The sequence below is a fragment of the Canis lupus genome, chromosome 34 (genome assembly GCF_048164855.1).
Source record: "Canis lupus baileyi chromosome 34, mCanLup2.hap1, whole genome shotgun sequence".
NCBI classification, from domain to species: domain Eukaryota; kingdom Metazoa; phylum Chordata; class Mammalia; order Carnivora; family Canidae; genus Canis; species Canis lupus.
Genome location: NC_132871.1, coordinates 16,314,526 through 16,332,238, shown reverse-complemented (window position 1 = coordinate 16,332,238; position 17,713 = coordinate 16,314,526). Strand labels below are relative to the sequence as shown.

Below are 17,713 nucleotides of genomic sequence, written 5' to 3'. Positions count from 1 at the left end.
TTTTTATCCCTGTTTTCAGCAGTTTGATTATGATGTGCCTTCATATGGTTTAAAAAAAAAAGTTTATTCTGCTTGGGGTTTGATGAGTTCTTGGATCTGTGATTTTATGGTTTTCAGCAAATTTGGAGAAACTTAAGCCATTTGTTCTATCTCCCCTCCCGTTTTTGGGTTTTTAGGGTAATGCAAGAAAGCTTGTTATTGTCCCATATCTTATTTAAATTCTGTTCATTTTCTTAGTCTCCATGCTTTATTTTAGATAGTTTCCTACTGTTAAGTCAGTTCAATCACTGATCTTTTTTTTTCTAGTGTCTACTTTACTGTTATTCTGTGTGGTGTATTTTTCATTTCCGATACTGTATTTTTCATTTGTAGAAATCGATATGGGTCTTATTTATTTATTATGGTATAAGATGTGAGGAGATTCCTCCTTCCCTGAATCTTTACTGGTTACTCCATCTCAATACCATTTCAATGAATAAACCATGTTTTATAGATTTGAAATCCACCATGTCATAATTAAATTCCACATGAATTTGATTCTGTTTTTGGACCCACAATAATTAATTTGTCCATTGATATACCTTTTTATGTACCGTTACCACATTGTTTTCTGCCTTCTTGCATTCAATTTATAATTTATTTACTATTTTAATAATTGAATAACTGTATATCTCTAATTTGGCTATCAAGTCTTCTGATCTTATATGCACCCTATAATTGAATTTAGGACTTACGGTTTCATGTTTTGCTTTTGTAGTACTTTAGGTCTCACCAAATAATATTAAACCTATATTAATGGAATTTTGTTTCTTTTCTTAACTATTCATGTAGGCTAACAGTTTTAGATATGAGATGAATCTGTACCTTAAACCATACAAATTAGAAATGTAGAAACGTATGTCTAGAGAAATAGCACAAGAATACATTAGATTATAGGTGAATTTGGATCTAAATTTCTGACCCAGCTACCTTTGCCTTACAGTATATTTAATTTTTATTAATATTGATATTTATCATTAACATCTATTATGCTGTAGAATATAAGCTTTCTTAAAAATTCTCTAACACAGTTTTGATTATTTTAACTTTAAGTTTTAATACAGGATGAAAGTATTCTACTTCATTACTCTTATTTTTCAGAATTTTCTTAACTACTCTTACTTTTCCTTAGGAACTTCAGAATCACTTTGTTTATTCTTTATTGGTATTTTTACTGAGGTCATATTAAATATATAGATTAGTTTAGTGAAGATCATATATCTTTATGGTAAGTCTTTTGTGGTCATCAGAAATTTTTTCAAAATTTTACCAGTTAGGCATGTTGTTTAGTATTTCTGAGATTTCTCCAACTGTAAGATGAAGAGAACAAATTATTTCAAGAGCTTTTAATCTGGAATGCATGACTTTTCAGGGAGCTCTGTGAATTACTTTAAATTATACGCAAAAATAATGTGTATGTATGTAATTTGTGCAAAAGTGGAAATGGGATGTATATGCCCAGGCTAATTTTTAGGGGCATTTATTTTAGATACTTTTCTGTTTTTTGAAATATGTGGTTGGGTTATTTGAGTTGGCCTCCTCTTGCACTCCTACCCCCCCCCCCCCCCCATTAAGTTTTAGTAATGTGCAAATGGACCACCAAGAATCTCTGGTCCCTTTTCCATTTTTCTTTCTTTCTTTCTTTCTTTCTTTCTTTCTTTCTTTCTTTCTTTCTTTCTTTCTTTCTTTCTTTCTTTCTGAGAGGGAGAGATGTGGGGGAGGGGCAGAGGGAGACAGAAGATCTTGTTATTTATTCTATTTTTATTTTTATTTTTATTTTTATTTTTGAAGAGAGAAAGAGTGTGCCATAGCAGGTTGGGGGTGGGGAGCAGAGAGAGAGGGAGAGAGAGAATCCCAGTCAGGCTCCATGCACAGTGTGGTGCCTGTTGTGGGGCTGAATCAATCTCACAATCCTGAGATCATGACCTGATCCAAAATTGAGTTGGAGGCTTAACCAGTTGAGCCACCCAGGTGCATCCTCCCACCCCCAGGCCATTTTTCTTTCCTTCCCACTCTCCCCTCTGGTCCTGTCCATTCCCTTCCCATCCTGTCTCCTCCTCTCTCCTCCCAGAGTCCTGGAATTCTACTTTTAGTCATCTAAACTCAGTATCAATGGAGTCTCAAGGAGAATTTCTGGGATGCAGATATTGTTTTGTTTCTTGATCTAGAGGATGGTCACATAGGTGTGTTGTTTGTCATACTTCACTGAGCTGCAGTTATTTTTTGGCAATTTTCTATCAGTTATACTTCAGGTTTTAAAAATTGAGGTAAAATTTGGAGAGGTCATTTTAGGTTGTAATTCTATTCAACATTTCTATTATTGCCATAATATTCTGCTCCACTAAGGAATATTTAGTCTTCTTAATTATTCAAAACTGTAGGTTTCCTTGGAGAAAGTATTTGTGACCCACGAACTGCTATTGTGAACACATTACTTCTGCCTAATTTTTTTTTTTTTTTGGAGCCTTACTAGTTGTCTAGAAAGGCCTCTTCCTGTTCACTTGGGGAAAGATCTTTATTATTTTTATTTTTAAAGATTTTATTTATTTATTCATAAGAGACAGAGAGAGAGGCAGAGACAGAAGCAGGCTTCTTGTGGGGAGCCTGATACAGGACTTGATCCCAGGACTCTGGGATCATGACTTGTGCCGAAGGCAGACGCTCAACCATTGAGCCACCCAGGTACCCCAGGGAAGAGATCTTTAATACCTGTTAATATACGGTGGCCTTTGTCAGATCTCTTGACAATATACCTACAGAGCTTTGCGTGCTTAACCATGTCATTTGGCTGGTAGCCGAAATACCACCTCTTTAGAAGGGCCTTCCATTTTAAGCCCCTTGTATAAATCATGCTGTTAGATTATTTTTGTAGAGCTTACACATATTTGTTTTTTTTGTTTTTCTTTCTCTCCTTCTAGTCTACTCCACCCCAATAGAAAGATAGCTCTATGAGAGCAAGGCCCCTGTATTCCTGGGGCCTCAGTGCCAGGCATATAGTGGTTCTTCAAGTAGTTAAAAAGCAGATATTATTAAATGGATGTCTGGTTCTTTTCTGTTGTTTTTGTTCACAAGAAGTCTGGGTATTTTTTACCTGAATGCCCTTGAAATAATTTTGGTGTTTTTTTTTTTTTTATTATTATTAGATTCAATCTTTGTTACTCAAGTCTTTATTGAACACTTGCTATGTAATATGTAAGATGCTTTAGTTCCCACACTGTGTTTAGCCTGGAATACAAAAACCAATTTTGTTTGTCCATCTTACCATAAATTATACCTGTATTGCTTAGTACTGCATTATTTAAACTAGCTCACAGAGCTTGCTTAAGTCTTTTGGCTCTTAATTTTTTTAATCAACAGCCATCTGATATACTCCTGTAATCCCAGTCCCTAGGTTGCTTAGACCACTCTTGTTCCTTTGGCATAATTCCAGGTTTAAATTTCACTCTTTGATGCTGCTGATACTCTATTCAAATTGTTCTTCACTGTCTGCCCAATAGCACTTTGGAATTCATTTCTTTTCTACGTGGAAAGTGTCTAAGAGTTTTCTGTGCCCTTATTTATCTAATGCTTTCTCTTTTCCTGCTTTTCAACTGGCAAGCTTTTCATTGCATCCTTTGGTGTATCTATGTTCTCATTCTTCAGGAGTTCCTTTCATCTGTTTTTTGTCCTTTATATTTATGCTTGTAGATAGTGCAATTAAATTATCTTTAACCACACAATTTTTTTAATTTTTAATTTTAAAGCCTTTTAAAATAGAAATGTTTCCTTGATTTTGCTTAGATTTTGTGTGTCACAACTGAAAGAAGTTCTTTAATTCATATTTACCTTTATGAAGCAGGTACTTGAGTCTGGTGCCTTAGACCACTTGGCCATCCTGACACTATATTTTCGAAAAAAGAGATTTACTTATTTATTTAGAGAGAGCATGAGCAAGAGGAGGGGGAGAGAGTGAGGGAGAGAAACAGACTCAGTACTGAGTGCAGAACCCGATGTGGCACTTGATCTCATGACCCTGAGATCATGACCTGAGCCAAAATCAAGAGTCAGATGATTAACTGAGCCAGCCGGGCAGGTGCCCCACCATATCTATCTATCTATCTATCTATCTATCTATCTATCTATCTATCTATCTATCTATCATCTATCTATCTATCTATCTATCTATCTATCTATCATCATCTATCTATCATCTATCTATCTATCTATCTATCTATCTATCTATCTATCTATCTATCTTCTTTCTTTCTCTTTCTTTCCTTTTCTTTTTTCTTTCTTTCTTTCTTTCTTTCTTTCTTTCTTTCTTTCTTTCTTTCTTTCTTTCTTTCTTTCTCTCTCTCTCTCTCTTTCTTTTTAAAGATTTTATTTATTTATTCATGAGAGACAGAGAGAGAGAGAGAGAGGGGCAGAGAGGCACAGGCAGAGGGAGAAGCAGGCTCCATGCAGGGAGCCTGACATGGGACTCGATCCTGGGTCTCCAGGATCATGCCCTGGGCTGAAGGCAGCACTAAATCGCTGGGCCACTCGGGCTGCCTGATATTTATCTTTAAATAAAGGTTTGAACCTTAAGATATAATAGTTCCTTATCTGTTTCATAAAATGATAGATGTGGAAATGTATTTGGATGGGACAGAGAGGGAACTGAGGAAGCTGCTCAGATCCTGCCTTGAAGACTAAGGAAATTCATATCTCTACACTGGAATATATTGACCTAACATTTGGAGTCTCTGCCTTAAGGCTAGATAGACTTCAGCAATGCATAAACATTCTGAATGTTTTATTTTTTTATGTTTATATATTTTTCTTAAGAAAGAGTTATAAATTTTGCTAGATCCTCAAAGGGGTCTATGAACCAAGAGAGGTTAAGAATTAATGCTTTAAATTGTGGAACTAAAGCCAAATGAATGGTATAACTTATTGTTTGCTTTTAATGTAAAGTTTTTTTTTGATTAAAGTTATGCATATTATACATAATTCAAACATTATAGGTAGAGTTAATGTAGATAGTGAAGTATGCTGTATCATATTCCTATTAATTTCCACGAATTTGGTATACATCTATTTGGTATAAATATTTCTTTCTTACATATATTAGCATTTTCCTTCCTATTCTTTCTCCAAAATTTTCCTTACTGAGATATTGTAATATATATATTGTTATATAGTTCTTTTCTCACTTAATTTTAGATATGATTCTATTTCAGTACTTGTTGGTCTTTCTCAAGTTTTTTAACAAAGTATTTTATGGCTCTACCATAATTTAACATTTATTGCTGAACACATGAGCGGTTTCTAGTTTTTTTTTTTTTTTTTTTTGCATTGCAAACTGTGCCATAGTAAACATCTCTGTAGATACAGTCTTAACAATTTAGAATTAGCTTCATTAGAAATAGAAATGTTAGAGTAGGATATGAACAATTATTAACATTTTTAAAAATAATGTTTTTATTTTAATTCCAGTATACTTAACATATGGTGTTATATTAGTTTCAGGTGTACAATATAGTGATTCAGCACTTCTATACAAAACCCAGTGCTCGTCACAAGGAGTGTACTCTTTAAATCTCATCCCCTATTTCCTCCATTCCCCCAGCTGTCTCACCTCTGGTAACCATCAGTGTGTTCTCTGTAGTTAAGAGACTTTTCTTGGTTTCTCTCTCTCTTTTTTAAAATTTCCTTTGCTCATTTGCTTTTGAACATTTAAAGTTTTAATAGATATTGCTAAAACATCATCAAAAACTGCATCTACTTACACTTCCATGATATAAGATCACAGAGATTTCTGAATGTGCTTTCCAACAAAAAATTAGTAAAATGAATTTCCCCAGTCCTCAAGATGAAAATTTTTTTTTGTATTATCAAAATTTTCAAACATAAAACATGTGAAGCCGAGAACATTGAACCTCCATATACCCATCACTGGATTCAACATTTATCAAGATTTTTGCCACATTTGCTTCTTACATCCTTTTTTCTCTTTTGCTAAAGTATTTTGTTGTTGTTGAAGTATTTTGAAGGAAATCCTAAACATTGTCATCTAACCCTGACATGCTTCAGTATTTATCTTTAAAAAAGGCTAGAGGGCAGCCCTGGTGGCGCAGCGGTTTAGCGCCGCCTGCAGCCCGGGTAGTGATCCTGGAGACCCGGGATCGAGTCCCACGTCGGGCCTCCTGCGTGGAGCCTCCTTCTCCCTCTGCCTGTGTCTCTGCCTCTCTCTTGCTCTCTCTGAATGATAAATAAATAAATCTTAAAAAAATAAAATAAAAAAAAATAAAAAAGGCTAGAGCAGGGTATCCCTGGGTGGCTCAGCGGTTTCGCGCCTGCCTTTGGCCCGGGGCGCGATCCTGGAGTCACAGGATCGAGTCCTGCGTCGGGCTCCCTGCATGGAGCCTGCTTCTCCCTCTGCCTGTGTCTCTGCCTCTCTCTTTCTCTGTCTCATGAATAAATAAAATCTTTTTTTTTAAAGGTCTAGTATTTTTTTAAAAATTTAAAAAGGCTAATATTTCCTTCCTTTTAAAAAATTTTTAGGTTCTTAGTACAGAAAATTTCACACATACATAAAAGCAATTCACATAATGAACCCAACTACTATGATCTTTTATTAGGAAAAAAGCTCCTTCAGTGACATTTTTTGTGTAAAGACCAACTAAAACTACAGTCTTTTTTTTTTTTTTTTAACTACAGTCTTTTGACTTGGTGCTTTAAAAATCTGAAGGGAATACTTTATTGGCTTTGATATTGGCCCACATTTTATTTAATGAGTACAACATAGTGAAACCCTGTGTATCCATCTCCCAGTTTCAACAATTAACAACTCATAGTTGGTATACTCCTACCTATTTCAGTTCATCCCACCAGATTATTATTATTATTATTTTTTCCCACCAGATTATTTTGAAGCAAATTTCATACATTATAGCATTCCATTTGTAAGTATTTATATTGATGTATCTAAAAGAAAAGGCTTCATTTTTTTGTTGATAGCCGCAATGCAGCTGTTACCAAAAATAACAAAATAATTCCTTAATATTATAAAAACCAATGAACTTTCTTACATAACCATACCATTATCATACCTAATAAAATTATTGAATGAACTATTACCCAGTTCATAATTATATTTTCCTGATTGTCTAAAATAATACCTTTATAAAGTTGGTTTGTTAGAATCTTTTTACACATTATATTTATTGGGGCTCTCAAGCTTTTTTACCCCCAGAGTGGTCCTTCTACTTTTTCCTCTTGCTACTGAGAGGTGGCAGAAATTGAGTCCATTATCATATATAATGGTCTGCATTCATGCTTTGTCTATTTGCTTTTTTTGTGGTGTTTTTAACTTTTCCTTTAGTACTATACTACTTATAATTGGAAGTGAGCTCTAGAGACTTGGTGTCAAATTCAGCATGTTTGGTAAAAAAATTTTTTTTTTTTTTTTGGTAAAAACACTTCCTTTTTTCCTCAGTTTCCCTCTTTGCTATCAACTTGTCTTCTAGGTCACTCACTCGTTCTTCCACCTCGTTAACCCTCGTCGTTAGGACTTCTAGTTTGGATTGCATCTCATTCAATTGATTTTTAATTTCTGCCTGATTAGCTCTAAATTCTGCAGTCATGAAGTCTCTTGAGTCCTTTATACTTTTTTCTAGAGCCACCAGTAGCTGTATAATAGTGCTTCTGAATTGGCTTTCTGACATTGAATTGTAATCCAGATTTTGTAACTCTGTGGGAGAGAGGACTGTTTCTGATTCTTTCTTTTGAGGTGAGGTTTTCCTTCTAGTCATTTTGCTCAGTGCAGAGTGGCCAAAAGCAAGTTGTATTGGGAAAAAGAGAAAAAGAGAGGAGAGAAAGAAGGAAAGAAAAGAGAAAGAGAAAAAAAAGGGAAGAAAAAGAAAAAAAAACGAAAAAAAAAAAAGAAGAAAAAGAGAAAGAAAAAGAAAGGAGAAAAAAAGGGGGTGGGGGAAGGAAACAAATCAAAAAGCAAAACAAAATAAAAACAAAAACAAAAACAAAAACAAGCAAACAAAAAAAGAACCACCGGGGAGTATCTTCTGATTCTGTGTTCTTTAAGTCCCTTGGCTTCTCCTGGAAGTTGTCAGTCTAGCTGGTGTTCTGGGGGAGGGGCCTGTTGTGCTGATTTTCAGGTGTTAGCAGTTGGGGGAGCTGCTGTGCCCCTGCCTGGTGCAGGGCTCGGTGGGGGTTGTTTACCCCGTGAGGCCGCAGGAGGAACAGCCCCAGTGGCGGGGCAGCTCTGGAAACCTGGATTCAGCTCCGGCAGGAACTCCGTCTGCAGGGCCTGGAGGCTCCGGGGCGGGGCCGCTGATCTGCTCAGCTGGGGCAGGAGCGTCCTTGCTGTCCTGGGCCCTCCCGGCCTCTGCCTGTCCCGGGGGAGGCGGGATCCTGGGCTGTGTCCCGGCGCCCTGTGCTCCGGAGCCTGCGCTGTTGGATTCGCGCTCCCGGGCCGCGCAGCCCCCTCCGCGGAGCCGCCGCCCGAGCCCCTCCGAGCTGCTCCTGGAACCGCGCAGCCCCCTCCGCACGGAGCCTCTTCCTCTGCCCGAGCCCCTCCGAGCTGCTCCCGGGGCCGCGCAGCCCCCTCCGCGGAGCCGCCCCCGAGCCCCTCCGAGCTGCTCCGGTCCCGCCGGGTCCCCCGTGCGCGCTGCAGCCCTTAGGGAGCTCGGCGCACTCTCCTGGGCGCGCAGTTGCTGTTACTGTCCCCGGGAGCCCGAGGGCATCCCCGCCCTCCTGGGTCCTGCTCCAACTCCCCGCGAGCCCCTTTCCGCCCGGGAAGGTCGGTGCAGCTCCTGCTCCTCCGGGACGGGGCTCTCCTGTCCTGGGGACACTCGCCCCGGCCTCAGCCCGGCTCCTCGCGGGCCCCTCCCCCTTGGAGGCCTTTTGTGTCTTTATTTCTTTTTCCCCGTCTTCCTACCTTGATAGAAGCGCGAACTCCTCTCACTGTTGCATTCCAGCTGGTCTCTCTTTAAATCTCAGGCCGAATTCATAGATTTTCAGGATAATTTGAAGGTTTTCTAGGTAGTTTGGTGGAGACAGGTGATTTGGAGACCCTACTCTTCCGCCATCTTGCTCCTCCCCCGGTAAAAACACTTCCTAAATGGTGCTATGTTCTTCACAAGCATCATGGTGTCTGATTTTTACTCCTCATTTTACTAAGATTGATAAGGATGTGATCATTTGATCTCAAGTGGAAAATTTCCCCATAAGCCTTTCTCTATAAGGGTTCCATTGCATGGGTCGATTATTTCAGTAGATAACACAAAATGATAATTTTCTCGTTACTCACTTTTTATTTTAATAAAATTCATTGCTTTGGTTATTAGAAAACTTGAACATCTTTTCATGTTTACTGGCCATTCAGCAATTTTTCTGTGACTTCTTCATGACCTTGGGTGATTTTTCTATTGAATTGTTTTCTTCTTTTTTCTTTTTCTTATCCATTTTCAAGTGTTTATAAGCAAAGATACTAATTCTTTTTCTGTTTTACCTCTTATAAATATTTTTTTCAATTTTTAATTGTCTTCTGAATAGAAGCTTGACTTATATAGTCCATTTTTATCTTACATTTATGGCTTTTGGTTTAAAGTTTTACTTAATTATGCCTTCTATACTTTGAGGTAATGGAGGGGGGATTGTTTTTTACCCTGGTAACTTTTTTCACTTTTGATATGTTGGAATATTGTATATGGTGTAAGATAAGAATAAGATTTACTTTCTGCATAACAATAATCAATTGTCCTAAAGCAATTTGTTGAAAGTCATCTTTTTATATATTTAGTGTGGTTATTTTGTATTGTCACGAAATATCTTATTTGTGATTATTTGTACATACAGAATAGTTTGCTTCATTTTTGTTCAGATTCACCAATCATACTTTAAAATAAGTATAAACAAGATTAGAAGGAATGTATGTACTTATGTGTACTGTATAAACTTTTAAAATAGACTTTAGGTATTTCTGTCACATACTCGCTAATATGATAAGTTAGAAATAGTTAAGGAATAGAAAATGTGAATTCTTAAGAAATGATCAATTTCTACTTAATGGTTTGTAAAGGGTAGAAGTAATAAAGTAATATGTGACAGTAATAAGTTGCAGCTAAAAAATACTAATTCCTGTGATGAGATTTTCTTTAGTATTCTAGTTGGCACCTATCTAGTATGGTCTTTTATTAGGAAGAAATCCCCCCTCAGCCACATTTTAGATTTAAAGACTGTTTAAAACTATAGTCTTTTAACTTGGTGCCTTAAAAATCATAGAGAAGTAATAAATCAGCTTTCATATTGGCCTGCTTTCTGTTTATAGATATTATATAAAGATATAATATGTTCCTGGTAGATTAGACATCACTGTTAATTTTTTTCTTTTTCATATTACAGGTTTTGCAAAAGGCATCAAATTAAATCAAGTTCAAATATTCCCTGTGTCCCCAAAGACTTATTGATGATGTCTGAATTTGTTCTTCCAAGATTTATTTTTTGTCTTATTCAGTACTTAAGAGAAGGCTATAATGAACCAGGTATGTTTAATCTACTCTTTGTTAGTACTCTTTTTTAAATTCCCAATTAACAGAGTTTACCATTAATAACAAGGTGAATTTTTTTCAGATAACATTTTTTTGCTTAACATGTTTTATGAGATGACTGAAATTACAGAGACTAAATAAAAGCGTATTTTAACTATACATCAATTATATAATCTCATAGATACCTTGGAGTAGGGCATAGTTTGGGACTTCCTGCTCCTGAGATCATAGATGTTTAGGATCAAACTTACATGGCCTTTTGCAAATGAGGAAATAATAATTTTATGGGGTTAAGGTGACTTTATTTATAATTATATTATAATAGAATTAAGTCCTGCCAGTGTGCGAAGATAAACTACCATTTTACCATCTTTCTCTTTCTCTCTCTCTCTCTTTTTTTTTTTTTGTAGATGTCTGTATTTTTATTCCCCTCAGTATATAGCAACTTATGAGAGACATTGCTCACTCCCATATTACAGATAGAATGTATGGGTGTAAGCATCATGATATAATTGAAAAGAAAAACCTACAAATTATATGCTTCTTGCCTTTTATGATTTAGTCACGATCTAGATTAATGTACTTCAGTTAAATATTTTGGATTTAGATATTGTCTGTTAAAGGTGTCAGTCTCATTTGACATTGTGAATTATACATACCAGTTAGTGTGGTATGAAACAAATTTATTAACGTTTTATGATCTTTTACCTTTCTGATGATACGTATATATTTATCATTTAAAGAACTACATTTACTTTTAGAGGTTTTGAGTTATTTACTGTAAATAATCTTAAATCCAATTGGAAACTATGGCTCACATTTTTATCTATTCCCCCATCATTGAAGTGTGAAGAAATACAAAGCAGCTTCATCATAATTAAAAGTACCATGTTATTTTTATTGTGAACAAACACTTATACTTCCTTATTTCTACATTTTAAGCAAAATATACAGTCCTTTGTTAACTGCTTCCTCTCCTCTCAGAGTATACGTCTTAAAATACAGGAAGAAATATTATTTTGATTCAGCCCCCACACTACTCTCTCTTTGGAATGAAGAAACTAGAGACCAGCTCGGTTATTCAGCTTGCCTTTGTGCTCTTTCTCATATACTAATTAATGAAGTTTTTGGCAATTTACATTTTGTATTATAAATGTCCTATTTTAGAAGGGTAATAAGTAGAAATCATTTATTATGAGAACTTTAAAGCCGTTAGTTTGATCAGTGTAATTCACACAAAAATGAATTGTTTATTTTTTCTTTAGTGACATTTAGCGGTTATAATAGGTAGATGATTTAAGTACATAGCTTTGATAATTATTTTTTGCCATTATCTGAAAATACAAAGGAGTGAATAGAAGCACTTTTTTGTCTTAAGATGAGAGTCATGAACTTAGGTTCATCAAATTTTCCTTTCTCTATTACCACTTATGCTCAACATTCATTTCTCTTTTCTGTGCAAGAAAAGTTAATACGTTACTTTGTGTAGAGATCACTGTTTAAAGGAAGAACTTGAAGTCATCTAATCTGAGGTAATAGAAGCTCGGAGATCTTGTTATTTCACAGATGCCTTGAGTTCCATTTCTCATTTCACCCTACAATCCTCAGATGAATGTTAGAGCTTATCTAGCAGCTTTACAAACCAAGAACAAGTGTTAAATATTTGCTATGTTACTACATAAGTCATTGGCGAGGATATAAAGATGAATAATATACAGTATTGGTTGTACACTAAGAAAGTAAGGTTTTTTTGGTTTGGTTCCCAGAACTCAGAATTATCTAGAATTTCATTCACAGATCATCTTTTAACTGGGTTGTGAGTTCCTTGGGAGTAGGAATTAGTTCTTATTTGGTTTTGCTTCCCAGTGCTTGTCATGTAGTAGATGCTTAATAAATGAAGTTGTTGTTCCCTTTCCTGGGCACACAGGCCCTCTGTTAGCTTCCTTATATGCATCCTTTTAGCCAGTTATGTTGGAACTCTGAATCTCATTATTCATTTCTTCCTTAAGACCTCAGTTTACTCCCCCTCTTAAATATTCTTTTTCAGTTGCTATGCAAATTTCTTTTCTCTTCTTCCAGCTCTGCTAGGCATTCTTTTCTGATATTTAAAAACTATTTTAGTAAAAACATTTATGTTTATGAAAACAGTTATTTTTCAATTTAGTTGCTTTGACCTCCAGCCAACATGAGTCTGTATTTTTAGAATATGATAGAGGATGGGTTATTTGCTACACAGGTTTAAATTTAGAACTGACGTAATTTTGTTCTAATATTCTTAGACTAGTCTCAATATTATTTGATTTCTGTTGTTTTATTTTAGGAAGCGATCTTAACTTTTTCTTAAACACGATCTAATTGTGAAATGATGTTATGATTACTTTTATATATTTAAAAATATAGGAACCTCAAATTGAATGCTTTTTAACCAAATTAAATGCTTAATATTATGAAGTTACCTCTTTTTCCCATCTACCTTTCCTCAGAGGATTGAATTCCTGAGCAAGCCTATTATTCTAGGCTGGGTGATGGGTGAATAACTGCTTTCCAAACAGAGTTCTTTCTTTTATTTTTAAAAATATTTTATTTATTTATTCATGAAAGACACAGAGAGGCGGAGACAGGCAGAGGGAGAAGCAGGCTCCCTCTAGGGAGCCCCATTCAGGACTCGATCCCAGGACTCTGGAATCACGCCCTGAAAAGGCAGGTGCTCAACCACTGAGTTTCAGGCATCCCTCCAGAGTTCTTATATTAATTTTTTTTATTATAAAATACTGTTACCCAAGTTGCTACAATTTTAAAAGAATAAAATATTGTTATTCTTAACAAAATACTTGAGAGGAAGTTAATTACATGTTTTTCAGCAGCTGATGTACCATCAGAAAAAGACCTTAACAAAGTCCTTCAGCTTTTGGAACCTCAAATTTCCTTTTTAGAAGATCTAACTAAAATGGGAGGAGCAATGCGGTCTGTTCTTACTCAGGTTTTGACAAACCAACAAAACTACAAAGATCTGACTTCTGGTAAGTAAAATATTAGAATAGCAGAAAGTTAAAATTTACTTATGTCACTGTAATCATAAGAAATTGTGTATTTTCAAACTTAATAAAATGTAGATTTTTTTTTTCATAGAGTGCTAAAGGTGGAGGTAATTAAAAGTACTTATTATTTTACGGATGAAGAAGCAGTCCTAGAAAAACTAATTGACCAGTTTAAGGCTTCACAATCAACTTATTTTGGAGTTTGCAGTAGAATTCAGTCTCTGCTAAGATTTGGTGTGACATATTCATAATTTTACTCCACCTCTCCTTCCTCAAACAGTAGCAAAACTACTACTATGCCTTCATTTTTGGCATTCTATACTTTTTGGTTGTGGCATAGGATTTTATAATAATGTAGGGTTTAAGTTATAAAATTGTCAAGTATGTTTGTCTATGATGTACTGTTATGTAAAATAGCTTAAAATTCTTCAGTTTAGCTCAATTTTATAGTACAACAGATACTTTAAATAGCATTATTTTTGTTGGCTCCTGAATAACATGTTTTAAAAATTGAAGTGTATTTTCTTTAGAGTGGTGAAATTTTCATGTGTATTGTGAACCATATGTTATTCAGAAATAGTCTATCTCACATTTATTTTTTAAATTTTTTTTAGATTTTATTTATTTATTCACAAGAGACACAGACACAGAGAGAGAGAGAGAGGCAGAGACACAGACACAGGCAGAGGGAGAAGCAGACTCCATGCAGGGAGCCTGATGTGGGACTCGATCCCGGATCCCTGGGATCATGCCCTGAGCTGAAGGCGGCACTGAACCGCTGAGCCACCTGGGCTGCCCAACATTTATTTTTTCAACAAATATTAAGTTCTATGTGCTTGATTTGGTGCTAGGTACTGGAGCTTGGGGTAGGGAATGCAAGTACTAACCCAGGTAATCAATCCTATTTCTGTCCTTATAAAGCTAAAGGTCTAGTGAGTAGGATGGTATTAATACAACTCCCAAACAAAAAAAAAAACATGTATAATTTATAGTAAATGATACGAATAAGGATAGGAAAAGTGTTTATGAAAGGGAGACTTGGTTTCACCGATGGGGAAGGTGATACTTAAACCTGATGGTTGAGAGAAAGTCATTTAGCTAGAGGGAGAGGGGAGTTGGTGGTAATGGGATGGAGTTATATCCAAGGTCGAGGACATCTGCTTTTGACTGCTGGACTAGGCTGTATGTCATAACATAGAACTGGAGAAATATGAGGCAGCTCTTATCAGGCATTGGACAAGAGGCAGTACAAGGCTATAAATCTTTGAGAGAAAAGAAGAGGCATGAGATGAACCTCACAATTGCTCAGAATCTCTGTCTAGGGATAACGTCCTGCCTGTGGTACAAGAGGTGGCACTGAAACAGTGTGGTGGTCTACCTGAGCTGAGGAGGTGGAGATCACAGTTTAGATTAACTGAAGCAGTTGGAAACTGGAATTGTTGGGGGTAGATACGAAAAGGTAGTGGGGCAGATTTATGGGGGAGCCCTGAAAGTGCTTGATTGAGGACAGATATATATTTACAGAATGAGACTCAGGCTTACTAGAGAGTGACTGCTATGGGTTAAACACAGAGTAGAAATATTAGAGGTTAAGCACTTTTCCGAGACATTGGAGTTTTCAGCTAACCAGACTGGAGACAACTTGTTAATACCCCAGACATCTAGTTAAGACAAAGTTTAGAGATTATTTCTGTCAATTTAGAGGGCCTTTTGAGAACCTTAGGCTTTCTATAGACCTGCCCTAATTTTTTTAATTTTTTAATTTTTATTTTTAGGGAAGGAGAGAGAGAGAAAGGCAAGGGGAAGGGACAAAGGGAGAGAGAGAGAGGGAGAAAGGGAGAGAGAGACAGAATCCCGGGCTGACTCCATGCCCAGCGCAGGGCCTGACATGGGGCTCAATCTGACAATCCTGAGGTCATAACCTGAGCCAAAATCAAGAGCTAGATGCCTAACCAACTAGGCTTCTGTACAGACCTGCCCTTTACAAACCTTTACCAAACCTCTGTGAGTGTTTAGGTGACAAGGCTGTTAATTGAATGGTCTTCTAGAGTTAAAATGAATACTCTTTCAAGGAAGATAATAGAATCCAGAATCTTCTATAATGTGATATTAGAACATTCAGCATACAATAAAAACTACTAAACATACAGGAAAATAAGAAATTATACCCTATAACCAAGAAATAAGATGGTCAATAGAAATTGACCTTGAAATGACCCAGATGTTGGATTTAGCAGATAAAGACATTAAAACAGCTATCATGGGGGCACCTGGGTGGCTCAGTTGGTTAAACATCTGACTTTTGATTTCCACAAAAGTCATGATCTAAGGGTTGTGGGTTTTTTTTTTTTTTTAAGATTTTATTTATTTATTCATGAGAGATGAGAGATGAGAGAGAGAGAGAGAAGCAGAGACACAGGCAGAGGGAGAAGCAGGTTCCATGGAGGGAGCCTGATGTGGGACTTAATCCTGGGACTCTAGGATCACACCCTGAGACAAAGGCAGACAGTCGCTGAGCCATGCAGGCATCCCTAGGGTTGTGTTAGGCTCTGTGTTAGGCTCCATACTGGGCATGGAGCCTGCTGAAAATTCTCGTTCTCCCTCTCCCCCTGTACTGTCTCCCTTTCTAAAAAAATAAAATAAAATAAAAAAGCGTGTACTATAAATATGTTCAAGAAATGAAAGGAGGATCTGTTCAAGTAAGTAAAAGTAAATATGATGTTAATGAGTGAAGAGATAAGGAATCTTAGCAAAGAAATATAAACAATAACAAGCAAATTCTAGAACTGAAAATTCATGTTGAGTGCAATAATTAAATTGAAAAAATTTACTGGATAGGCTTAGCAGCAGATTGGAGAGAATAGAAGAAAGACTTAGTGGATTTGAAGAAAGTTAATAGGTTATTCAATCTAGAAAACAGAAAACACAACAGAGTCTTAGGGATCTGTTAGTCAGAACCAGATGATTTAACATGCCTGTGATTGGAATCCCAGGAGGACAAGAGATTATGAATGTGACAGAAAAAAACATTTGAAAAAAATCATGACTAAAATTCTCCAAATGGGTGAAAAACATTGACTTATAGATGCAAGATGCTTAAGGAACCCCAAGCAGGATAAATATAAAAAATATCAATCACACCTAGACACCTCCTAGATTCCATGTTAAATATTTATGAGTGAGAATGAGCTTACTTTTTTTTAAAGAGATTTTAAAAAGTTGTAGTGTTGAAATAAAATGAATGTAGGGTGATAGTGGCACAAATAAGGTTACCACATCAGACTAGATCCATGGCTTTCATGGGCCATGTAATATTTTTTTTAAAAATATTTTATTTATTTATTAGAGAGAGAGAGAGCAAGAGAGAGATCGAGGCAGAGACACAGGCAGAGAGAGAAGCAGGCTCTATGCAGGGAGCCTGACTTGGGACTCGATCCCAGGTCTCCAGGATCAGGCCCTGGGCTGAAGGCGGCGCTAAACTGCTGAGCCACCTGGGCTGCCCGCCATGTAATATTTTATATCTTCTATCTTATCTTGAATGTATTGGGAAGTCATGGAAATATTTTAAGCGTTTCTTTTTTTTTTAAAGATTTTATTTATTTATTCATGACAGACACAGAGAGAGAGAGAGGCAGAGACACAGGCAGAGGGAGAAGCAGGCTCCATGTAGGGAGCTCGATGTAGGACTCGATCCCGGGACTCCAGGATCACACCCTGGGCTGAAGGCAGGCGCTAAACCACTGAGCCACCCAGGGATCCCGAAATATTTTAAGCTTAAGAGTGACGTGATCAGATAAGTGTTATAAAAATATGACTCGCTATTTTGCCAAAAAGAGATTGGAAGGGGCAAGAACAGAAAAGCTCAACTGAGGCCTAGGATAAAGATGATGGTAACTGGTATTCGAATTTTGGTGATAAAGCTGGAGAAAGATCAGATTATACCTGGTGGTCTGTTGTTTCTTCAAACCTTATTCAGAAAATCAGCGGTTGGAAGAAACCAGCAAGTTGTTCTTAATTATTATAAGAACGTATACTTTAGGAGTGATTTATGGTAATTGTCTTATTTCTACAATTCCTTTTTAATTATTTCTTGAAATAAAAAACAAC

General features: G+C 36.4%; 1 protein-coding gene across 1 annotated transcript in view; it reads left to right on the top strand.

Annotated features, from left to right (window-relative positions):
* UBR3 (ubiquitin protein ligase E3 component n-recognin 3) overlaps positions 1 to 17,713 on the top strand; it is a 227,572-nt gene that overhangs the window by 29,886 nt on the left and 179,973 nt on the right. Inside the window, exons 2-3 of the mRNA XM_072811042.1 lie at positions 10,423 to 10,562; positions 13,430 to 13,588. Coding sequence (XP_072667143.1) covers positions 10,423 to 10,562; positions 13,430 to 13,588 — 299 coding nt within the window. The remainder of the gene's footprint in view (positions 1 to 10,422; positions 10,563 to 13,429; positions 13,589 to 17,713) is intronic.